This window comes from Stigmatopora argus, chromosome 22 (genome assembly GCF_051989625.1).
Source record: "Stigmatopora argus isolate UIUO_Sarg chromosome 22, RoL_Sarg_1.0, whole genome shotgun sequence".
In the NCBI taxonomy this organism is placed as follows: Eukaryota; Metazoa; Chordata; class Actinopteri; order Syngnathiformes; family Syngnathidae; genus Stigmatopora; species Stigmatopora argus.
Window position 1 is genome coordinate 4,667,913 of NC_135408.1, and position 24,951 is coordinate 4,692,863.

At 41.2% G+C, this 24,951-nt stretch overlaps 2 protein-coding genes across 8 annotated transcripts; one reads left to right on the forward strand and one right to left on the reverse strand.

The window, feature by feature from the left end:
• On the forward strand, positions 1–8,214 carry rtn4rl1a (reticulon 4 receptor-like 1a). Its single transcript, XM_077592441.1, has 3 exons — positions 1–183; positions 4,559–5,013; positions 5,967–8,214. The coding sequence occupies exons 1-3, from the start codon at positions 171–173 to the stop codon at positions 6,807–6,809; spliced, it is 1,311 nt and encodes a 436-aa protein (XP_077448567.1). The 5' UTR covers positions 1–170; the 3' UTR covers positions 6,810–8,214.
• On the reverse strand, positions 5,556–24,882 carry LOC144068147 (replication protein A 70 kDa DNA-binding subunit-like). Of its 7 annotated transcripts, none has more exons than XM_077592434.1 (14): positions 24,588–24,882; positions 24,176–24,223; positions 23,600–23,690; positions 21,656–21,773; positions 20,133–20,235; positions 19,990–20,058; positions 18,287–18,476; positions 18,092–18,228; positions 16,499–16,647; positions 15,965–16,094; positions 15,493–15,669; positions 15,239–15,351; positions 13,203–13,289; positions 5,556–8,149 (listed from the first exon to the last, which is right to left on the reverse strand). In XM_077592434.1, exons 1-14 carry the CDS (start codon positions 24,618–24,620, stop codon positions 8,086–8,088), a joined length of 1,509 nt encoding a protein of 502 aa, XP_077448560.1. In that variant the 5' UTR covers positions 24,621–24,882; the 3' UTR covers positions 5,556–8,085. The 7 variants fall into 7 exon arrangements, with proteins under 7 accessions (XP_077448560.1, XP_077448564.1, XP_077448565.1 ...); XM_077592438.1 differs by having other exon boundaries at positions 5,557–8,149; positions 15,244–15,351; XM_077592439.1 differs by lacking the exon at positions 5,556–8,149 and adding an exon at positions 12,452–12,698 and having other exon boundaries at positions 15,244–15,351; positions 23,600–23,683.
• Between the last annotated feature and the right edge of the window lie 69 nt (positions 24,883–24,951).

A 24,951-nucleotide genomic window follows, 5' to 3' on the forward strand; every position in this document is an offset into this window, starting at 1 on the left:
TGGTAGAGAGAGAAAGACACTGGGTGAAATGAAGCAAGAGTCCATAAGAGGATGAAGACGTAGACGAGCTGGATAACAAAGTCAACTCCAACACTTTGTAACATTTTTTGCTTTCACGTACCCGCGAATGAGAATAAGAATGCTGCTCGTGAGACGAACAACCTTCTAGAATGTTTGTGCGCGGTGAGTACCAAAACAACGCATCTTCAGTTTTGTGTGCATGTGCGTGTGTGACCTCTTGAGTCTATTTTAAACAATATAAAACTGTATATATTCTCAAATTTCTCATGTCCAGAATGATGATCATTATAATAACTCCAAGTAACAGCTTTTGCGTTTTAAAATAGTGACATACTGTATTATTGTTTGACCCAACATTTCTCATTTCATAATTTTTGGTGGCATTTAGTTGCTGTAATACCATTTTTTTTTTACTCCGGATGCCAATTCCGACACCTGGCTGTGTGGCAACGGCCAAAAGTGATACTGTACTGATCCTACATTTTTGAAAAATATTTTTTTCCTTTTATGCCGCATCCCCATCATGGCGTGGTCAGAAATTACTTAAATCAATATCTGCACTAGATGTCCAACCCAGTAGAAGTAAGAGAGTTGGTAGTAAATGAACATGAATTGTTGCCACCCTTCCAATTCAAATGGATTGGACGTTTACAAGTGATAAATTAATTTGTGGGAGGGTGCACCTTAGCCGGAGGAAGAACAAATGAAATGTTTTACCTCATTTGCTGCCACACACCCACTTAAAATGGATTGGACGTCTACTAGTGATAGTTATTAAAATTCACAGCAGAACAATAATTAGACGCCGTTTTTGTCCAACTTTACAACGTCTTTTTGAGTCTGTATCCGTTTTAGCTACCGCAACCAAGATGGCGCCGTTCAAGTGGCAGCCGGTGGCGGTAGCTCCGTCCACTCTTGCTCGTTTTGTGTTTTTGCTGCTTTTCTGTCTTAATGATTTGATTTGGTGATTCTCAATGATCCCATTTACTTTGATTTGCTTTGTACTTTGTGCTTTTGCTTTGTTGTTCTGTCTAATCACCCTCTTGCTACTGCCACAACAATTTCAATGAATAAAGTTATCCAATCCAATCCAATATTACGGCGGTGTGCGTAGCCATCTTGGTTAGGGAGACCAGCGCTTAGAAGCGAAATCCACAAAAGTATATATTGTGCAGCAATGATGCTAATTTAGCGTAGTATCGATACAATACGTAAAACACTATTTTTAACTTATCGGAAAGAGTGTTTGCCGCCATCTTATGTCATTACGGGCAATTATATGCGCGCCAGGTTGAGACGGTTAACGATTTTGAATGCCTTTGTCGTCAGAGCGAAGCGTCCCGGTTGATGGAGGTTTTGGGTGGGCTTAGCAGTCAATGGCAGTCATCCTAGAAACGGGTTGACATTAATCTTCTTAGGCCGTCGACGCGTCACGCGGCGTCTACTGACACGCCTTCGCTTTAGCTTTCCTGCGATGCGCTCACGAGTATTTTATTTTCATCTTCGTTGTCATCTTTAGCCTCAGCTTCAATTAGAAAAGATGCTTAGCTGGCACTTTCGGCCCACTCTACACTCACCATCTTTCTATTTTTAGTTCGTGTGAGTGACCTTCACATGAACTTGGTAAACACAGACAATTACTGATGTGAACAATGCAAATGGACATCTTGATGTTGGGCGCAAAAACTAAGGGAACATTTTATCTGAGTTTTTTGTATGAGTCAAAAATGGCAACACTCTGAGCCAATCAGAATCCCGAAATAGTCCCGGGCAGGAAGGAGACCTACTCAAAAATATTTGAAAAATGATTTCCAATTTGAATTTCCAACACACCGCGAGCCAGACACTTAGTTTGATTTGATGAAAGCAGACGGGCCTCATTTGCATAAGCAAATTAAGAAGAGAAATAACAATGTAGAATTTTCCAATAGAAGCCTGGATGCCAAAATCAATACAGTGGAGGAGGCTATGAAAAATAAGTGTGCATGTTGCCATGGTGACTGCAGTTTGGTATAAAGTTCCAGATCACGTGTGCATCTCATCTCCTTTTCTGAACCACTTTATCCTCACTAGGGTCGTGGGGGGTGCTGGAGCCTATCCCAGCTGACTCCGGGCCAGAGGCGGGGGACACCCTGAATTGGTGGCCAGCCAATCGCAAGACACAAGCAGACAAACAACCATTCACGCTCACACTCATACCTAAGGGCAATTTAGAGTGTCCAATCAGCCTACCATGCATGTGTTTTGGAATGTGGGAGGAAAACGGAGTACCCGTAGAAAACCCACGCAGCCCCGGGGAGAACATACAAACTCCACACAGGTGAACCGACCTGGATTTGAAGCCAGGGCCCCAGAGCTGCGAGGCCGACGCGCTAACCACTCATCCGCCGTGCCGCGCAGCGCGTGTGCAACCTTATGTAAATTTCTGCATGTTTACGGATGGTGCATAACATCCACAACACACCCACCCGCAGTGTGTGAAGCAGAATGCGGCACACTCACCGAGCTTATTTCAAGAATTATGAGCCTTTTCAAGCAAATGTTTATCATGGCTTGACTCGTCGACTATCTGAACATTTCAGAAACATAAACAGAAGCCTGCCGCGTGTTAGCTTAGCGACAGTCGTCGGACTGATCGCTGGTGTGTTGTCTGACAACGCCGGCGGGAATCGGCGCACCTGGCGCTAGAGTTGCATCCTCCAGGGAAGCGTCCTCATCGCGGGATGAAACAAACTTTGAAATGTGACGAAAATGAGCAAAAAGGGGCGGCTTTGGGAATTATTCTCAAGTTAAAAGGCAGGGAAACAATTTGTTTATAGCATCCACACATTTTTTTATTCATTCATTAACTCATCCCATTTTTCCTCACAAGGGTCGCTGGGGGTGCTTTAGCCTATCCCAGTCAACTATGGGCAGTAAGCTGGGGACACCCTGAAATGGTGGCCGGCCAATTACAGCCATTCACACTCATACCTAGGGGCAATTTAGTGTTCAACCAGGCTACTGTGCATGTTTTTTGGGATCTGGGGAGAAACCGGACACCCAGAGAAACCCCACGCATGCACGGGTAGAACATGCAAACTACACAAAAAGGTCGGAAATGACTGGGGATTGAACGCTCGATCACAGAACAGTGAGACGGACGTGCTAACCACATTTCTTTTTGTTTTTAAGACCACATTTAAAATGTCCCTCCCTGTCTATCCATTTATCATCTACGTCAGTCCCATTTTAGCAGATGGGAGATTTTTGAAGCAATCATTTATCAAATTCAACCAGCAAGATTTTCGGATCAGAGTAAAACTCTTTTACAAGGAAAATACATCTGTCGTAATGTACATCGATAAATTCATTGCATAATCGGTGTCTTTGGCCAGAAGGATGCTTTTTGTTGACATTTTGTGGAGATTAGTCCAACGCTTCAGAAGAGACCCAATTACTTTGGCTGTCACTCAAAAAGCAGCCACTTGGCATACACATACACACGCTTCTTTTCCAGTTGGCTCGTATGCAAATGCTTGCATGGCCTTGTGTTTGTGCGACCAAGATCACTTTGTTGTGGTGAGGGTACGCCAAGTCAACATGACGTCCTGCTACTGGACGCCAGCCAACAGCAGGGATAGTGAGCTCGCATTTTTTCATTTGAAAAAATAAAACATTTAAAAAAAAAACAGGTTCGGGTAGGGCTGGTGCAACTGAAGCGAGACATCAAGTACGAAGAGAGAAAAAGAACTTAGTGTGCCGGCCATCAATTATTGATGGAGTCCTGGGAGCATTTTCAGCTTTGCTCTGCTTGTTCCAGCATCATCTGTTGCCAGGCAGAAACAAACACACAAAAATGGATCACGCCAGATCGTATGCGAAACCGTCAAATGTGGTCTATAGTAGGTTGTCGTTTTGCTTCTCCGCATGTTAGCATTTAGTGTTTTCTAAATGTTTGTGTATCTAATGGCGTCGACTTCAAAGCGGCACACCAGGGGCCGCAGGCTGAAGGCGCACGTATGCTACTTTAAATAGGACGTGCACAAAACCGTCCACTTTGCTTTCATGCCATCAGACACTTCAAGCAAAAGCACTTGTGTGCGTGCACAAATGTGCCGGTGTGTGTTGGAGTGCCATAGACATTCCCATAATGCATTTGGCTACAGATGCTTTAAATGTAAAAAGGGGTGTGATTTCAGAAGTGGCTGGGATCACGACGCGGTCACTTTCCTACATATATTGAAACGCACCAAGGTTGGCTTGGAATCAAACAGAGACCACCTCTCTCTCCGGCAAAGTCCTGAAACGGGTTTTAGATCTTCACTAGAGTTCACTGGTTTGTATTCACGCCAGCCCAAAAATATATTTTAGGGGTCCAATCCAGATCAACCATTTGAGGTGCGAATCCGAATAGTCTTCACAGCGGATTCTTATTCTTGACTGCATTTCAATTTTGGCGGCGGTCCAAAGCACAACACGACAATGCCTATGATCACAAAGGCCATTTTGATTGAAAACAATGAAATGTGCACTCACATGACTGCCTCCCATTCAGGTTACGGTGGCGTGGAGCTGCTGCTTGTTCTTTGCGGCCTGGACGCGTCGCTGCCGTGCCCTCTCCACTGCATCTGCTACACGTCACCCAGCACCGTGTCCTGCCAGGCCCACAACTTCCAGACGGTGCCCGAGGACATCCCGCCGCACGGTCAGCGCATCTTCCTCCAGAACAACAAGATTGCCCGTCTCCTGCACGGACACTTTCCGCCGTCCGCCGCCACGCTGTGGCTCTACTCCAACAACATCTCCTACATCCAGCCGTCTGCTTTCCGCGGTTTCCGGCTGCTGGAGGAGCTGGACCTGGGCGACAACCGCCACCTAAAGGCGGTGGCTGTGGACACCTTCCGGGGTCTGGGCAACCTGCGCGCCTTGCACCTGTATCGCTGCGGTTTGCTGGGACTGCCGCCTGGCATTTTCCACGACCTCCACAACCTCCAATATCTCTATCTCCAGGTAAGCAATAGTGCCACTTCTTATAAATTCTGAGCCGTTGGTATCTCCAATCATCCAATATGTCAAAATCATCTGTTCTTCACCCTTTAAAAAAATAAAAACATTGTATACATTATATATATATATATATGTGTGTATGTATATATATGTATGTATATATATATATACACATATACATATATATAGACATATACATATAGAAATATACATATATACATACATATACATTCATATATACGCACACACATATACACACACATATATATGTATATATGTATATATATATATATGTGTATATATGTATATGTATATATGTATATATATATATATATATATATGTGTGTATATATATATGTGTATATATACACATGTATATATATATACACATATATATACATATATATACACATATATATACATATATAAATATACATATACATACATACACAGATGTACATGTATACATATGGTTGGTCTTAACATTCAGCCATTTGTTTTGTTAAAGAGCCTGACAGCTGATGACACCTGACAACTCACGATTTCAATCATAAATTATCGCCTCAAAATATTTTTCCCTGAACGTAAAATAAGTTTTTTTTTCATTGAATGGAATTGTTAAACAAGTAGAGCGATTTCTTTTTAATTCTCCCTTGTAGTTGCATGCTCAGAAAATAACAGAAGTAAAAAACAATAATCCATCTGTATCCTGGATTGGAAGGATTATCTGCAATAAATCCTACCATAGATCTCAATATTTTTATGGGATACAGTAATCTCTATTTGCTGGAGATAGTGGCCAAGCCCTTGACGAGAAAAAAAAGACAACTGTCCTATTATAAACTCAATTTACAAGATGATTTGAATAAATAAACAGCCTCATTGTTCAACGTATTGCCCGAAACAGAAACAAGAGTAAATAAAGCAACCTAAAAAAAACGTGGTCTCTCCCACAGGACAACCAGTTGGAATTCCTGGAGGACGACCTCTTCATCGACCTACTGAACCTAAGCCACCTGTTCCTCCATGGCAACCGCCTGTGGAGCCTCCACCAGAACACCTTTCGGGGCCTGGGCGCGTTGGACCGTCTACTCCTGCACCAGAACCGCATCCAGTGGGTTGACAAACTGGCTTTCCACGATCTGAGGCACCTCACCACGCTCTACTTGTTTAACAACTCCCTGACGGAGTTGACGGCGGGGAGCCTGGCTCTCCTGCCGGCCCTCGAGTACCTTCGCCTCAACGGCAACCCTTGGGTCTGCGACTGCAGGGCGCTCCCGCTTTGGGACTGGCTACGGAGCTTCCGGGGCTCCACTTCTTCCTTAGAGTGCCTTTCACCTCTGGAGATGGTGGGGAAAGACCTGAAGACGCTAAGAAAAGACCAGCTGCCCGTTTGTCCCAAGGGGGAAATCGAGATGGTGGGCGAATCGTTGAACCACCTGAATCGTCACCGGAGCCACCACGATCGGCACCAGCGGCCGTACCTGCCCCACGGCGACCAGCACAACCCCCCGCCACATTCGGCCCCGTCACGACCCCCCAAAGGGGCTCGCGGGAACTGCACACGGCGTGGGCGTAAGCTCAAAGGAGACTTTGGAGGTAAACAAGACAAGTCGACCACCGTGAGAAGGAAGAACAAGTGTGTCCCAAGAACTTCAGCGGGGCCCCCGAGTGGTGTTCAGAAAGCATCTAACATGGCAAGCACACCCTTTCGAGGGACCCTTTCCTGCTTAGTTCTGCTCACGTCTCTGATGACTGCACTGACCCAGGACATGGTCACTTTTAACTGGACAGCTTAGAGGGGACTCACAAATCCAGTGTCAAACAATCTTTGAGGGGATGAGTATGTGCAATATTTTATCAGATCATTGGGAAATTCTTTCAGTCAGGGAAAGGTACTTTTTTGCTATCGGTGGAGATTCTCAATCATCCAAGTCCGCAAAGTTTGAATGGTGACAGCTAACTTTCACCTTCTAAATTTTAGATGTAGCCACTATGTCCCTGGCGGATGGTCTTCAATTCAATGGAAGAGCAATTTCCTACTACATTCAACCTTTCCGAAGTTCTTGCTTGATGACAATAGACTTAAAGTCGCACTATCATCTCAGGTGGTACTTTACTGAATTTAATAGATTGGACTTTGCTGAGCCACAACCCATTGTCCATTTATTTATGGGGGGAAAAAAACAAAAAAGCGCAAACCTGAGTTTTCATCCGATTTTGCGATCTACTCAGTTTCCATTGAGTAATGCCCTCGCCACATTACATAATTTTTTTTTTGTATACAATGTCAAGAGTTATGGATCTTTTCCCGGATTCTAGCATTATAATTAATGTGTAAAAATCCATGATCGCATTACTCCAGAATTGTATCCATATGCCGAAGAGCCAATGCAAAACCCCAAGGCAATGTGACTGAACAGGAGAGTGCCTACTAATGGCCTTTCTGTCCTCAAGTTTGGAGACTTAAGTCAAAAGCCTGTTTTCAAAATGATGGAAGACGTCGCTTCCATTGTCAATGGACTACTTAGCCATGGATGCGGTCTTAGAGCCATGTTTCAGGTCAATATCTTGAGCCTGGTCTTTGTTCTTGACACAAGGCCTCGATCCTGCTGACACAAACAGTTTGTGTGCATCTTTGCGGCCACATTGGAGGCATGTGGTGCCTCTTGTCCAATCTTGTGTCCTGTCAGGAAGATTCTCATTGAAATGTGAATTGTTTACTTGGATCATCAACATGCTGCTCCATTTTCAACTTCTCCTTTCCATCTTTCCTTCACCTTTACCTCCTCCAGTTTTCATCATCATCATCCCCTGCCACTTTTTTTTCTATCTTCTCCATGTCCTTTACCGTCAGATCCGTGCTACTCCTGCCATGTCCAATCTTGTCCAGTTTGACCTCTAGTGCTCGCTATCTTGTCATCTTGCTTTTCATCTTCGGATCATGTCTTTTCCATTCTGGCCTTCTGCTGACCTTGTCCTTTCTCATCTCCTCCACCCTCCCGTCGAGCCATCTATTCCATCATCTTTTCATCCTTCACAGCTCGTTTCCGTATCTATTCTCATCTCCGTCTTTTATCCAGGCGTGCCGTCTGATTTTCCTCCTTCCCCCATTCGATTTTCACCTCCATGCTTGTTCCTAAATAAACAGAACGTGTCCTCAAAACGATTGTCTTGTATTTGTGCAACAGACCCGCTAATAAATGCAACCTGAGGCACACCAATAGTAAACCAAGGAGAGAACGAAAATTAAAAAAGTATTTTGCCATTTTTGGTGTCCTACTTTCTCTTTCCCATCAAATATGCAGCAGACTTTTAACACGCACGTCGTGTTGTCAGGGTGTATTAAAAGTGAGCTGAGCGGGAGGTCAAAACGAGTGTTAGTATTAACAAAGTTAGCATACTGTGTCCACGGAAAGAATCGATATAGGAGGGGCATTAGACCACGCCCACCCAATGCCAACATGCCCATATTTGGAATGCATGACAGAAAGTAGGCGGGTGTTACAAGATGTTACAATTTTATTACAAGTAATAGTTTAGGATTGCTGTGCCTCGACTAAGGTTTACGGTAAGACATTACAATTTTCTCATCTCATTTTCTGAACCGCTTTATCCTCATGAGGGGCACAGGGGGTGCTGGAGCCTATCCCAGCTGACTCCGGCCGATCGGTGGGCACAAGCAGACGGACAACCATTCACGCTTACACTCATACCTAGGGGCAATTTAGAGTGTCCAATCAGCCTACCAGTACAGATGGACATGACCTGGATTTGAACCCAGGACCCCAGAGCCATGAGCCGGACGCGCTAACCACTCACCTCACCGGGCCACCCACAATTTTCTGACACAACTTAAATTTCATTCACCCTTGATTAGATGAACACTTTTTTTGGACTGTGCGAATGAGATTTAGAAATTGGAGCAGTCCTCACGAGGCGGCGGCCACGTTCTCGTCAAGGCTTTCAATTAAAGCCTGTCGACTTCCTGCTTGCCCATCAAAGACGGGATAGAAAGTGTGCCGATGTGTTGGCGGTGGCAAAGAAAGAAGTTGGGGGGAAAGTAGGTACTTCTCAGTGACAAACAAGTAGCCCGGCTATTAATTTGAAGCCTCATGTCAGCTGGTTTATAGCTACAGAAGGCTTCCCTCCAATCTGTGGTGCCTTGACTGGTTACCATGGCAACAGTCTCCTCCTCCCACCTCTTTCTGTCAACCTTCGTGACACCGTTCTGCAGCCTCATCCTCACTGCCTGACAATCAAACCCTTCACTTTATGATGTCAATCACTTGCCAATGTTGTCAATACCAACAAAAACTGTGGACTTGTTTACGGCTTCATAATGTTGTCCAAAATATAGACGCGCGTCACACTGTTATGCAACGTTACAAAGCTAAATAAAGACATATTGAGTAACTCTTGGCTTGGGAGACTTGATTTGAACTTGATATTTGAAATGGTTCCATTTCCGTTCTGCAACTTGATTATTCCAACAACAGAGGAAGCAGCTTCTCTTTTTATACGCTACATGTTTCCAAGCTGCCTTCAAAAATAAACCAGCATTTTCCAACTCTTTTAAAACACAGTGTATTCCTGCCATCACAAATGGCGTCTGTGCCAATCCATCATGAGTCACTTGTTATAAAAGAACAACGCAAGCTGTGAAAACAACAATCTCGTTCAAATAATTTTTTTCTTTTGTTTTAAAAAAAGGCGTCCTATGAGCCAAGCCGAAATGAAGAAACGTGTAAAACTGCCCACACGAACACACAAAGTGAGTCACACTCAGACAATAAGTGCTTTTGGAACATTAGATTATGAAACAGAAGTCCATGCAGAAATGGAAGAGCACATTAGATTTGAAATTATTATTATTAAACTAGCAGTGGCCTGTCCCACTTGCTTGTTTAGAACCAAAAGATAGTTGTTGCGCTATAAAAAAAAAATCTTTTGAAAAATGGGTTGGATGAGAAATGAAAATTTCAGTTATAGGCATAGCACAGCCAACATTTATATACAATTATGTACCGACCGGTATGATACAGAAGAAGTTCAGCACTTCAAAGCGCCAGTAGGATACCAAAACAAAGCAGCACACAATATCAGTTTGAGAAATTTGTAGAAATAGAATTATCTTTCATGGGGATCCTGAAAAGTGAAAGAAAACATGAATATTCTGGAGAGAGCTCAGGTTAAAATGAAGTTTACGTACCAAAAACCAAGACAGCAGAACCCACACAGTCAGCCCAACCCCAATGGAAACAAACAACCACCAACACAAATTACCCAAATCAACCAAGCAGCAGCAGCACTTTAAATGCTCATTTACAATCATTTGATTGTGACGGGCATCAACTCGCACCCATAACTCTGCATCCAGGCCCTGTTTACAAAGCACAGGAGGCCCAAAGACAGCTACACCTTGAAATGCAAAAAAATCAGGGCCAATCAAGGCTATACATGAAGTCTGCATGAGAGCACAAACATATCTACCGTAAGGCGTAGTCAAAATGGAAAGAAAACAGTTTTACCACACCTGGAAACTCACCGACCAATGAGCCACGCCACGCCACCATTAAGGGACAACGATTCATACATCAACTCTGCTTTCAGCTTTAACAAATAAATAAAAGCTTGAGTTTACACAAAGTGTAGAAGTGAAGAAATTCAATCACTCGTCTATTAGGATCCGACAGCCGTTTCTGGCCACCATAAAAAATTCAACTCACTACGATGTACGGTTTGGACAAACGTAGTGTGAGAATCTTAACATATCCATCCATCCATCTATCTATAAATTGGATTGGATAACTTTATTCATCCCGATTCGGGAAATTTCATTGTGAAAGTAGCAAGAGGGTGAGAAGGCAGATACAGGAAAGGCATAGTTACAAGTTAGACAATACAGTCGCAAAGGCCGCAGAACAACAAAGCAAAATACACGCTTTATACAGATTATAGATCACAGTGGCGGTCCGTGAATTTCCTACCGACGCCTTCAGCTGTCTGAATCAATCCAACCCTCAAAAACAATTTTATGGCTATAAAACCTCTACTGCAGCTCCAGCTGCAACACATAAAAAACCTCAATTATAACCTCATACAATTGAAATATTATTTAGGAATAGAGCCATATTTTACTCACCCAAAATACTTTTAACCTGTACACAATATCCATCCTCCTTTCCTCCTTTTCTATCGCCATTGAAGCTAATGCTGAAAGTCGAGCCTGTCCTGTCGTATTTCTGGCATACGTTTTTATTCGATCTATTACTGAAAATGTTCGTTCCCGGTGGTGACAGGCTTGCTTGCTTCGGAGTTGTCCGACCTTTGTTAATGATGTCCAGCTTTTTTTTTTTAAAAAGTCTGTCTTGAAAATGGCTTTGACAGGAAATCTGCAAACAAATCAATTTCTTCGCCTCCTTCAGCCATTGCGGGTTGACAAAATCGCTATTAAATCAACACAACAATATATTTGCTTGAGCAGCTCGCTCCAGATACAGTTTGGTAGCTCTGGCTTGTCCACTCTATCACTAGCCAATCATAGTTGGTGAAAGCGATGACGTATCCCTACGCCTGCGAGAAGGCAATGATGAATGGAATTACCGTAATTACTCGAATATAACACGCAGGTTTTTGCAAAATAATTAATTCCAATAGTTGGGGGTGCGTGTTATAATCAAAAACTAATTTTTTTTTTTTTTTTTTTTTTTATTTAATTTTTTTTTTTTTTTTTTTTTTTGTGTCTTGTTACATGGCCCTTAGCCTGGTGCTTTTTCTTGCCAAATAAATTGAATTGAAATTGAATTGAATAAAATAAATTACAAATTTTCGATCGAAAAAAGCATTGTCAAACTCACTTTGACGCACGGATTTTACGTCATCTCGTAGAGCCGACGCACGGATTTTACGTCATCTCGTGAAGCCGACGCACGGATTTTACGTCATCTCGTAAAGCCGAGACCACCACTGCCCCCCTCTAGCCTCGTACCCGTCTCAGTTCACCCTCTCTCAGTTCAGTGTTATAATCAATAACTAAAATAAATTACAAATTTTCGATCGAAAAAAGCATTGTCAAACTCACTTTGACGCACGGATTTTACGTCATCTCGTAAAGCCAATCGGATGATGTGTTGTGGGAGGAAGAGGAAGTGGATGAAGGAAGCGTGGACGTTGATAGGATTCTCAACGAAGAGATGTATGAGAGGACAGACAAAGAGAGAGAGGAACTTTTCATTTGAAGGATTCTAATGAATAAATTTGTTTGAACAAAACAATCGTGAAACGAAGAAAAAAAGGTAAGATTTCTGATTTTCGTCAGCGGGAAATTTTAGGTGCGCACTATATTCGAGTACTGCGTTTTTCCAGATTTTTTTGGCCCAAAGTTATACCTGCATGTTATTTTCGAGTGCGCGTTATATTCGAGTAATTACGGTATTTAACAAGTATTCATGGACGAAACATAATTAACATCAGTCTGTGATTCAGATATTTTTTTAGGCCAGCAGAGAAGGCCTTGCAGGCCCTGATGGTCCACCGTAGATAGATCATATGATTAGGTTGCTCTTAGCCCATGCGACTTAGTTCTTTTGGGCCAGTGTGCGGATCCTGTCCAGCAGATTTTTACTGTGCTGCCGGTGGTCCAAAGGCAGAACCTCCAAAACCGTCACCTTCACGCGGCACTCATCCTGAACCACAAAAAATAAAATTAATTCATGTCAACTGATTTTTCTTTATTTTTTTAACACACATAGTAAATGTAAATAAAATTCCAATTCAAAAAAATAAAAACTACAAACTACCAAGAAAATACAAATGGAAAAGGCAACATTTTCAAATTTCACAAGGAAAAATTCAAAAACAAAAAAAAAGGTTTTACTTTTAGAATAATACAAAATTACATGTGCTTTCACAATAACATTACATGTTAAAAAGTGACATTTTTCTCCAATTTACAATTTAAAAAGTGTCATTTCTAAAAAATATATATAGTTTTGAAGGAAAATGCTCCATCACTTTAAGTATTTATTTTACCCAAATGTTTTCACAGAAGGGCTATTCTTGTGAGCATGAAATATGAATTCAAGAACTAAAAAAGACCAAATTAATGCTTAAGTAAGGCGCCACAAATACATGCGGCCTCACAGAATGGCGCATTACAAATGTGTGTATGCATGTGTGATTGTGCTTACGTTGAATATCTCCAGCTTGATTCTGTTCCTGAAGACATGCGTGCTGAAGTAGACTTTCCGGAAAACCTGGTTGAATGCGTCCTCATCCTGGCCAGCAAAGCACACATCATAATAATTAGAATCAAACACTACAAAAAAGGGGCAAGAGCACAGTGTCAAACTCATGTTTGTCATGGGCCACATCGTCGAGATGGAGACGTCGTTATGTTGGCTAACCCATATGAATATTTTACACTTTCCAGCTTCCCCTCCCAGTCAGAACGGATTCAGCACTGTCACTAACGGTGAAACTAGAGCACAACTGTCAAAGTGGGGGCCTGTGGGCCAGATCCGACCGGTCACTTTGTGCATCTTGCCAGGATAAATCATGTGTGCCGACTTGTTTCATCCAAAAAACATCAAATTAAGATTATACACATACACAGAGAATAATGTATGTATTATATACCATTTTTAATAAAAAATATTTTAAAATGATATTTAAAATGAATGCTTTATGAATGAATTTTCAATGAAATTTCCCGAATACGGGATGAAGAAAAGTTAACAGAAACAGAAAAAATATCATTTTTGTGTTTTGCACATATTTGATACCTAATTGGTATACTTAAGTGGTATACATCATTTTAAAAGCGGTTCGGGTGTACTATTGGAGCACTAAAAGAGTTGGAATAGGTTAGACCTTTTATGTAAAATGCATCTTTAATCATGAAAACTACGTTACGAAACCGCTTCTAGAAGGAATCAACTTCGTAAGTGGGGGTACCTAAGGTAATACTTAAGGCAGGAGGGGATTCAAGAAAATAAGAAGGACTTAGCAATAAATAACAAAATCAAACCTGACATGGAAGACATAGGGAAACAAGGAACGTGGAGCAGGGCATGGCAACGAAGCAGAAGATCCAACAATGACTAACAAACACACGGGGTTTAAATAGACAGACAAGGGTTGATAACAATGTACACGCAGGTGGTTACGAGAGGAAGGGAAGCCCGGAGCGACACAAGAGGTGAAAAGCAAACAAACCGACCAAAACCCCAACTAACCCTAACATTAGCACGTCAGCTTCACGGTTCTGAGGTCCTGAGTTCGAATCCAGGTCAGTCCACCTATGTGGAGTTTGCATGTTCTCCCCGGGGCTGCGTGTTTTTTCTCCAGGTACTCTGGTTTCCTCCCACATTCCAAAAACATGAATGCTAAGCGGCTTCCCCCTAGGTATGAGGGTGAGCATGAATGGTTGTCTCTCTCCTCGTGCCCTGCGATTGGCTAGCCACAAATCCATTAAGTGTAGTTGTCAGACCCAAGAACATGAGTTCTCTCTAGTGTCTAATGCCCACACATTTGTGGATAAAGAGAATTTTGCATTAAATTAGAACGATCACTCCAGTTTTCTGGTGTTTATCGGGGCAATATAAAAACTGGGAGATCGAAGACCTCACGTTAGATTCATGTTGACATCACTCTATGTGAAATAGTTGATTTTCTTTGGAGCTTTAAAGATGCCATGTGATTGATTCATCATCAGACTTGTGAGGGTTAATATACAAAGCAGAAAAATTTGCGCAGTAAGAAAAAGTCCAAACAAACTATAGAGATAAACTTGTACTGAAAAAAAAATTCTATATGGACAAAAAACTTCTATGCTGCATTATTTATGATGTTATCTTCACGACAAGCGACTGTGTCTCTCAATCATTGAGATGAGTAGGATTTTGTATTGTCATCCTTGTATTGTACGTTTATTGATCAAAAAGTTGGAGCGGCAGGGGCGATACATTTGGCTGCATTTTTTTTTTTTAAGTACCCTACCTGTATTCATTCCTTCTACAAATCAGGACACTATTTTAAATTTCATAAAAATACTTGACAAAGCACATGCCTTGTCAGATCAATACGGTTTCTGAACACAGGACGATTTCATTTTCTAAGGGACAGTGGGTAACCCTACTGGAACCACTTGGGACAAGTTGAACGTACTTTTTTACCAAACATTACAAATAGAACACTAGGGGAAAGACCCTGATTGTGTGCGTACATTACCGTGTCCCTCAGACCTCCCAGTTCTTCGGCAGTGAGACCTAGCAAGTTTTCCGCCGTGTCCTGGAAGCATGTAGCCCACGTGTTGTCGCCAAAGTCGGCTAAGTTCACCTTGAAGGCATCACATGACCACAAAGTTTGAAAGAGGAAAAGTTCACATTAGGAGATGACAATCTGACAGGAGGAAAATAGCAAAGAGTGGCTAATTAGTGGATCAGAACGGGAGAAGTATATGGAAAGGTGTATACTTACGCACAGAATGAATCGGTACTTAAAGCCGGAGTAGTCCTTGCCGCATTTGTCACAGTGGAAGCGTCCGTTGGGCTGCTGGTGAACTTTCTTGTGGCAGGACGTGGTGGGGCATGACTGGTAAAGGCAGTTCTTCTTGCGAGCGAACACCACAGTGGCTACGCAGTTGAAGTAGTCAGCCTGTCCGCAAACACAAGTCAGCCCCATAACCCGTGACAATTTGTGACTTGCACAATGTTGTCCTTCTGCAAGATCAAATGTGCGGCTCGCTCGCTAAAGACACAATTATTTACCACACGACAACCTCCAGTGTTCCCTAGGGTCAAATTTTGGGAGAGTTGACTCAGCCCCGCCTTTGGCGATCGCTGACCTAATCTTGCCCGATTCAAAGGAACCCTTCTTGCTCCTAATTGGGCGTCCATGAAGCAGCCAAAGCCCCATCACATCATTTTTGGTTCGTGTGTTCGCATTTGACCTTCTCGCCGTGTCCCAACTGTTGCGTCTCGACGTCACTCAGAGTCTTCCAGTTGGTGGTGAACTCGCCGGCTTTCGACCGGAACTCACTCAAAGAGTGAAAGTTGTAGGCGTGGGCCTCCTGGTTGTACCTAAACATTTAGAAGACATTCTTAATTTTTATCCATAACCTACAAAGCCTAAGTTAAGAAGCTCACATTAAATTCTTAAAATTGTAAAAGACAAGACTCTTATTTGAAAGATGCTGAACTACGCTAACATATCAAATGATTACGTGAAACTGACGCTAACAAAAGCGCTCGGCTTGTCTCCCATTTGCCTTTAATGACAAGATGAATCACAATTTCACAACGCGGCACCACACGCCGACTAATAAGCTCTGCATTTCTCCGTCCCATCTGCTTCCAAAGATACTCACGCGTGTAAAAATGTGCGCTCTCCTGAGAAGGAAAAGGCACGCAGATGTGGAAATCGACAATCCTACACAACGGAACAAGAAGTTGCCGGGGCTTTTAGGGGAAAATGTGGCACTCACCAGGATCTGAGTGCAAATGCCTCTGGGATTTCAGGGTTCACCATAAGTATGGAGCTATGGAACGCCGTCAGCGAGCGTCCCCCGAACGTCGACAAGCGAGCCCCTTTGATGGCCACCACGGGGTGACAGGGAGCATTGAACGTCTGAGCCTGGAGATGGAACCATACCACATCAATGTCAGACATTTTCTTGGCAAGCAGTCCTTTCCGGTCCACAAGAGAGCTCCCACGAGACCTAAGCCAGTAGCAAATGAATTGACAACAATTTTTCAAGTTGATGATTCCAATGTTTATCCACCCCTCCCAGTCAAAACGCATTGGACATCCAGTGTCATTGTTGGGAGTTATTTTGGGTACTATTATAAATGTGCTTGAAATATTAATCATTATATGTATATGTGAAATATTAATCATTATATGTATAGGTGAAACATTAATCATTATATGTATATGTGCTTGCAACGAAGACAAATGCTTATTTTAATGTTCACCAAAACAAACTCGAAGTTCTGTCGATTGTTTTTAACCCTGAAAGGTCTCTATCAAGTTGGACTTAGCAAAATTGTTTTGAAACCTCAACTTCTCACCCAGTCGTAAGTTCACAATGAAGGACTCTTAATTGTTTTGACTTGGATTCCGGGCCAGGTTGCGATACCGTTCGCCCTTCGAAAAGACTCGCAATTGTTTTGATTCCTGAGCTGAATGGATGCTTGCTTGTTTTAATTCTTATGCAATTGTTTTTTTATTTCTGACCTTAGTTGCAATTGTTTTGAATAGAAAACCTTAATTGTTTTGACTCTAATGCAGTTAAATGGGCAGAAAAGGATTCGGTTCTTGAGAATGATCTGGGACGAAGGCGAGTCAGGATCGATTCTCTCTTGCAAGATAAAGCAGAGTATGTTTCTCTAATCTTAAAGCGTATCTATTGGTGAACCTATCAGTCGTCAATGACAGCCCTTAAGTTAAATATGTGCACTGTAACACCCAAAACCTATCTAGTCCGACTACGGTCCGCTCAGTTCTGATCCGATTAATCTGATCTGATTATGTTGCCTATGTATTCAACACAAGTTGTTGTCAACACGAGTGTCTCAGAGTTCTCAGATCGAGGGTTCAATTCCAGTGGCTTCAAACACTTTCTCCCCGTGCTTGCGTGGATTTCCTCCAGCTACTCTAGTGTCTTTTCACATCTCAAAAACCACCCAACCTTGTGAGGATAAGCAGAATATTATCAAAAGTTAGGTTAGATATATTAAATAATTCAAATGTTATGTTTTAGTACATATTTTTCAACAAATTAGGCGATGTAGTCATCAAACGCGATTCAGCTTACGAAAAGAATAATTTACTCCCGTCTATAAACATATAATCATTCATTTTCAACACTTCTTATCCTTGTCAGGGTCGAAGGGTGCCGGAGCCTATCCCAGCTGACTTTGGGCGAAAGGTGGACTACACTCTAGAGTGGTCGCCAGTAAGTCATAGGGCACACCAAGACAGACAACCATTCACAATCAGTGAGACCCCCATTGCTGTCACTGTTTTCCTAGCTTGCCACTAAACAGTAATACAAATAACACAAAGCACTACTGACTTGTTCACCCCACAGCGCGAGGGTCACCATTTTTCCGCTGGAGTCGATGAGCCTCAGTTCCCGTTTGGTCAGCTGCTTGCCGGCCTTGGTGGTTATCTGCGCCAAGTCCCCGGCCTCCTGGCACACGGCGATCACGTCTGCGAAATATGACGGGTGAAGAAAATGACAGGTCTCCTTTTTGGGGGGTCTCTTTACCGATGATGACGTCGGGATCCTTATCCTCCAGCTCTGAGATGGGCACAAAGCGATAGCGCGTGGACGGCACGTCCCGGCCCCTGCAGGCCAACACGCAGGAGTTGCCGCACAGCGTGATCTCGTAGTCATTGTTGATCGTGGCAAACTGCTTGTTGGCCAACTTCAGCGAGGCTTTGGAGATCAGGTAGACCTAAGGGAAGGTCGGTGAAAAGCCATCTTTTTGTGATACAGGCTGACAAACACATCCAAACAGGTTCTTTTTTTAAAAAAGTGGAAATTGATCAATGCCATTTTATTTCATTTCAATGGAGAAAAATGAATAGAGATACTTATTGAACGTGCATCTATCGAGAAGGTTTGCAATCTTTTTGTATTTCAGGCTGCCACACAGATCAAAGGTGGAAATTGATCAATGGCTTTGTAATTCAGTTCAATGGAGAGAGATGATTTGAGATATAACTCATTAAATTTGTACCTATCTATAAGGTTTATATTTTAGTTACAAAGAAAAAAAAACTAAATGTAACTTCTTCATTGAGCATGATTAATGTTATCAAGTGATTCCATTGTATCAAAAGACATTACAATTTTTAGTAGAAATAAAAGGTACATATAAATTTAATTTTGGATTATTTTTATTCATTCATTCATTTTCTGAACCACTTGCAAATTCCACACAGGAGGACTGACTTGAGATCGAACCCGCGACCCCAGAACTGTGTGGCCGACGCACTAATCACATGGTTGCTGGGCTGATCCCATTATTTTTATGAATAAACAAAATTATTAATTAATACAATTTACAACAATAAATAAAAGGGTTTCAATTAATTGCTAAAATGTGTGTGGAGGTCAGGTTTCCGTTTTAGTTGTTCTTTTTTACAATTAATCATTATTGAATTTAAAAATTATGTTTTGTACTTTCCGTAAATAAATTAAATCTCAAAATAATAACAACTAGTTAACAAATCAGACGGAAGAGACCAGATATGGTCAATATGACATGGTTTAACAAAACCAAACTACAGTTTGATGAAAAGATCAAGATTCTCATTATGCCCTGTGATTGGCTGGTGACTAATTCAGGGTGTCAACTATCCGTTGTGAGCTGGGTTAGGCTCCAGCACCCTCACAATCTTCGTGAGGATAGGCGACATGGAAAAATGATTGAATGTTGATTAATCATCCTTCGTTTTTCCCTTGACGTGGGTGTTAATATTAAGGACAGGGGTGTTCGGGCTAAAACTAAAAAGACCACCTGCAGCCCAATGCCCATAAGTAAAGAGATGATACCCATTTCTATCATCATAATTGTTTTTAAAAATGTAAATATATTGATGTATATTTTTGTTTAATTTACTTTATGATTTTAAAATAATTATACTGACCATTTTTACTGTTATTTAATTAAATCAATACGTTCTAATGTATCATATATGATACATATAGGTGATTTTGAGCAGTGTGATATTTTATTTCCATGATAAAAACTCATAAATCATATAAATGTGGTAGAAATGTATGGGAAATTATATTCGTTTTGAGGAACCAGTCAGAGTTTAAATAATTTTAACTTGCCGTTATGTATTTAGTGGTTTGGGCTTAAAAGGATAGGTAATTATATAAGATCCTCTTTTGTTTAGATTGGACGTCTATCCCCGTCGACGGCGAGGATTTAAATAAGTGAAAAGTGACGCACTGACCTCGTTAGGCTCCACCAGGGAGAAAAATGTGTCCACTTGGCTGTTGAAGGCAGTGATCTTGATTTCTCCCTACACACATTGCAAGCCACGCGACATTGAGGTAGCCGCGTGACCCGGCGCGTGCTCGTCTCGTTCTTACTCACACTCTTGTCTATCACGTCAAAGCTGAAGACTTTGCCTTCCCCATTGGAGTTACTCCAATTGCGGATCTCCGTCTTGTGGGTCACTCGTACTCGGATTGTCCAACTGGAAGGTAAAAGTGCAGTTTGAAAAAAGCCATCCTTGTTTTTTCCCCAGTGAGAAAGGATGTAAGAAGCACATGTCTGGAAATGATGCATTTGCACTGCATGGTTATGTCATTGAAATATTTCTGTGTGACACGTGTAATCCACCCCCTTTCATACATATGTTAATATTATATGACATGTTTGCTTCGAAAAATTACCAGCCCAAATTGGCGCATTTCCTTTACTATTTTTTTAAGCCTAGATGTGCGCCTACCAGTGGCAGGCCGTCAGGGCCTTCAAGGCCTTCTCTGCTGGCCTAAGAAGATGAGATGAGATGTTCTGAGGACTTGAGCTACCTTGTTGAAGTAAGCTCCCCATTGCTGACAGACAGTATAGCCTAAATCATGCGTAGCCATCATCTCGCATTGTTATTAATAATCTATATTTTGATGTTTTTGTGCAGAAGTAATTGTTCAAGTAGAAAATCATCCGAATAACACTTCACGAAGGGGGGTGCTGGCGCTTAGAGCTAAATTCAATGAGGGAGCCCAACTCGCTAGAAGAATGGTTTGCCTCTGCATAGTTGAAACCAATGACATAATGGAAGGTAAGGATCCAGTAGCCGAGACTCGTCATTATCGTGCTGGAATGTGAAAGTCAGAGTGGTTCCAGAATCGCCATTACATGGCCTAAATAAGAGTGACCAGAGCGCTTGACACGGAATGTTAAATATCTTAAATTTATGCCCTTCTACTCTATAAGCAAGCATAACAATTGAAAAACGAATAACCTATGATCTGAAAATAGAAAAGAACTGTTTTTTTAACTAGTTTTCCGTTACAAACAACTAAATTTCTTGGAAAAATTCTGGCCGCCACAGCAATGAAACCAAACGGATGAGGGGGCCTCCCTTTTACCATGTACTGTTTGTTTGCAAGATTGGAACTTGCTTGCATTTTCCACCTCCCATTTGTTATCCAGATGGAAAAGAACTATAACAACAAATGGAAAAATTGACTTGACTTTGACACAATTTTCGCCAAATGAAGCGCTTTTTACTTTCTTGTAATGCCAGCCTATGTATATGTATAGCATTCATAGAGTATGTATTATGATGGTAAGTAAAAGACTGAACATGGCCTACTTGGATGCGCAGGCATTATAGTTCAAAACCATTTTCAAAAGGCTCCTAAGGCAGAGCTGCTTTCCAACTAATGAGCATCCCGACCGCTCACATCGGGCGCTTTGCGAGCCACAGCTGTGCGACTGCGTAATTCCCAGGGTAGTGCCATCAACCATTCAAATGTCTTTTTAAAGTTTGGGGGGAAAACGGCAGACAAAGTTTCAAAGAACCAACACGAAGGTACAGAAACATAACACTGAGTCATCGTTAAGAGGAATTGAGTCAAATGGATGCTAGAAAAAGTGAATCAACTCACTCGCTCAAGTACTGGTTGAGTTGGCTTATTGGGGTGAATTTAGTCCCAAACCTTTTCAAGGAGTCTTCCTTTATAGTATCTTTCATTGGAGAAAACTTCATCGGGGAGATGGCACAACCTTGGGAGAAACAAACAAATCAGTGATGCTAAGAGATATGAATGCCATAACATACACATTTTTCCAGATGTCAGTTATTACGACTCTGTTCATAAATCAGAATATACTCTTGGGATTCTACCTACAGCACAGGTGTCAAAGTGGTGGCCCGGGGGCCAAATCTGGCCCGCCGCATCATTTTGTGCGGCCCAAAAAGTAAATCATGAGTGCTGATTTTCAGTTTTAGGATCAAATTAAAATGAAGAGTATAGATGTATATTAAATTTCCTGATTTTCCCCCTTTTAAATCAATAATTGTAATTTTTTAATCATTTTTTTCTGTGTTTTTAGCTCAAAAATCATTTTGTAAAATCTAAAAATATATTTTAAAAAAGCTAAAATAAACATTGTTTTAGATGTATAAAAAAACTGAATATTCAGGGCTTTTAATCCAGTTCTTTTAATCTATTTATTTAAAAAAATCTAAATATTATATCTAAAATGGTCCGGCCCACATAAAATCGAGTTGACGTTAATGCGACCCGCGAACCAACCCGAGTCTGACCCCCTTGACCTACAGCATTTGTGTTCAAATATCAAGTTAATTGAGGTCACCTTCCACAGTACAGGTAGACACTCGTATCTCCAAATTTTCGGTGATAAATTCAAGCAGGCTGCTTTTCCTTTGCTAGGAATTTCTGGCATCATCAGCCGATCAAATTAAGACTACAGCGACTGTCAACCTTGTAAGTAATCAGAAAATCTTGGCTGTTGGTGGCATGGCTGGGTGTCAATTTTCTGAAAAAGTTTTCTTTCTCATCTCTTGGCAGGACGTCCTGGTGTAAGTGGTTTTTATCTTCCCGCCTGCTGCGAGCTCACCTCGCCCCTCGCTGGACAGCGACCAGTCGCCAATGACTCAGTCGACGCAACACCTCCAGCTTGGCACGGGCCGTCGGCCATATTGAAAAATTGGTTACATAACTGAAATTGCAGCATGGTCAAACTTTTCAAAAAAAAACATTCTTTGTTTGAGACATTGGCTGCCATTTGAAGATATAGACGTCCAATTCATTTGAACGAGGAGGGTTGACCTCCCCAAAAATAAGCAAGCCATGTGGTTATGGCTAAATAATTGCATTACAATGTGCCAAGTACAACATACAAACAAATTCCTATTCTTTCAGGGCAATGAAATATTTTTATCAGGTTAAACTGATGACAACTAACCACTACATTACAATATAATAAATGTAATTTACCATATTGATAATGAACCAATGTTCCTGTTGAGTATATTTCATATTGACAGGAAAACAGAAATGCAGCATTTCATGAAATTTGAACTACTACCATACAGAAAACATAGGAAAATGCGGCCTTGCCTTTTCCTGTTTACTTCTAAACAGCCATTTGTTAATCTGCACCGGCCCGCCAAACATAGTCATGATCAAGATTATTAATCGCATTCATTTCGCTGCTGTTCAACGACTTAACAAGACGCCTCGTCTTGGTTGAGTCAATCTTCATCAGTGCGCTCAAGAGCTGCAACACCTACGTGCACGCACGTGATGTTTTACCAGCATTCCCCAAATGAAAGACCACCAAAAACATGGAGATGCGATAAAACCACAATTCCACATAGTGTTATTATTACACCATGACCCTGGTCTTTCTTAAAAGGATAAATGTCGCCATCTGCTGTTTAGATTGAGAAACAACTGTCTATTAATACATTATAGTACTTCAGTAGTTATCAACGTGTCCATCTTGCTGCGATTTTGCTCATTCTGATAATTCATTACTGCCTTTTTCATAGGGAAGCATTTTGAAAGGGGGATAAAACTTACTGCTTGTGTTGTTTCCAGAGGGTCCGGGTATTTCATTGGAAATGGTAGTACTACTAGCTACCTCCTCATGGCCAGGGGTTGCATCTGCAGTCTCAAAAAACAAAAAAACAAAAAACAATCAGTGAACTAATTAAGTTTAATTTAGCAATTTGAGTTTTCATTTGTGTTCGCATCGTACAAAGGAAAAGTAAGAGTTGTGAAAAGTATTTGAACTACGATGACTGTCATTTAATGGATTATTATATATGTATTATATTATATCATATCAATTATTTTATATCAATTATATCATATCGTATCATGAGATTCAGGCATCAGATATCAAGAAAACATGTTCAATTGTTCAATGTTATAATTGAATTGAATGGAATGCTTTTATTGTCATTACACAAGTATGTACGAGATTTAAAACTTCATTTTGAAGTTCTACTTGATTTCTTAACATAATTCTTAGAAGAAATGATCACGAGAAGAAGGGTTAGGGGATTGTATGAAGTTCTATTTAAAATTCGATCAGACATCAATACTATATGTAATATAAAATTAAATAATTCTGACTAAATAAGACTGACTCACCATAACCTGCGACACTGGATTTCTGACTGGAACATCATTGAACAGGGACTGGAAGAAATTGTGATGTTAAAGTAAATGGGGTTTTTTGCCACAAAATACCAAATTTTGTGTAAAGGGATTACACCAGTAATACGCATGCGCAAAGGAACCAAAACAAATGAACCCCGATCACGCTTTTTGAATGTGGTGGTGATGGCGTCACTTATGTTCAATGTCCACTTAACACTAGTATCTTGCATGACCAACACAACATGTTCAATGTTCCATATCATTGTCACATAAAACTGAAAATAATCTCACCAAATGGCGTACACTTTGTCTAAAGAGTAGAGTTTGTGATCAATATGGTTATTTTGCATATTGAAAATTAGCCTGTGACAATGTTCAAATAATGTTAAAAAAAAAATCTTACCTCGATTGCTCCTTGCGTTTGCCTGACAGTCATATCTTAGTATAAAAGTGTTCTAAAAATGCTCTAAAACTGTAGGAAACACTTTCGTGCGTGATAAATTTCAGGTGCGGTTGTGCAGTAATTACGCTTTCAAAACAAAATGCAAGTCGCCAGTAAACACACAAGAAAGGAAGTACCACTAAGATCTAATATCACTGGCATAACTTTAATATTTATATTTTGTTTAATATTCAATTTAAACATTTAAAATCACAAAATGATCAAATAAACCAAATACTGCAGCGTCTTATATTTTGAAGGCTCTAGTTACAGGGAAACGTCATGCGAAAAAAATCGCATGTCCGTTTATAGGATGAATTTTGCA

Bases quoted from the DNA above. Each gene is read 5' to 3' on its own strand.
- rtn4rl1a (XM_077592441.1), top strand. The intron at 5,014-5,966 runs GTAAGCAATAGT...TCTCTCCCACAG, and splicing joins TCCAATATCTCTATCTCCAG to GACAACCAGTTGGAATTCCT.
- LOC144068147 (XM_077592433.1), bottom strand. From the start codon at position 24,620: ATGACTGTCAGGCAAACGCAAGGAGCAATCGAG. The intron at 16,648-18,091 runs GTCAGTAGTGCT...TTCCATCTCCAG, and splicing joins TCGCGCTGTGGGGTGAACAA to GCTCAGACGTTCAATGCTCC. The intron at 15,670-15,964 runs GTCAAATGCGAA...GTTTGCGGACAG, and splicing joins AGTTGGGACACGGCGAGAAG to GCTGACTACTTCAACTGCGT.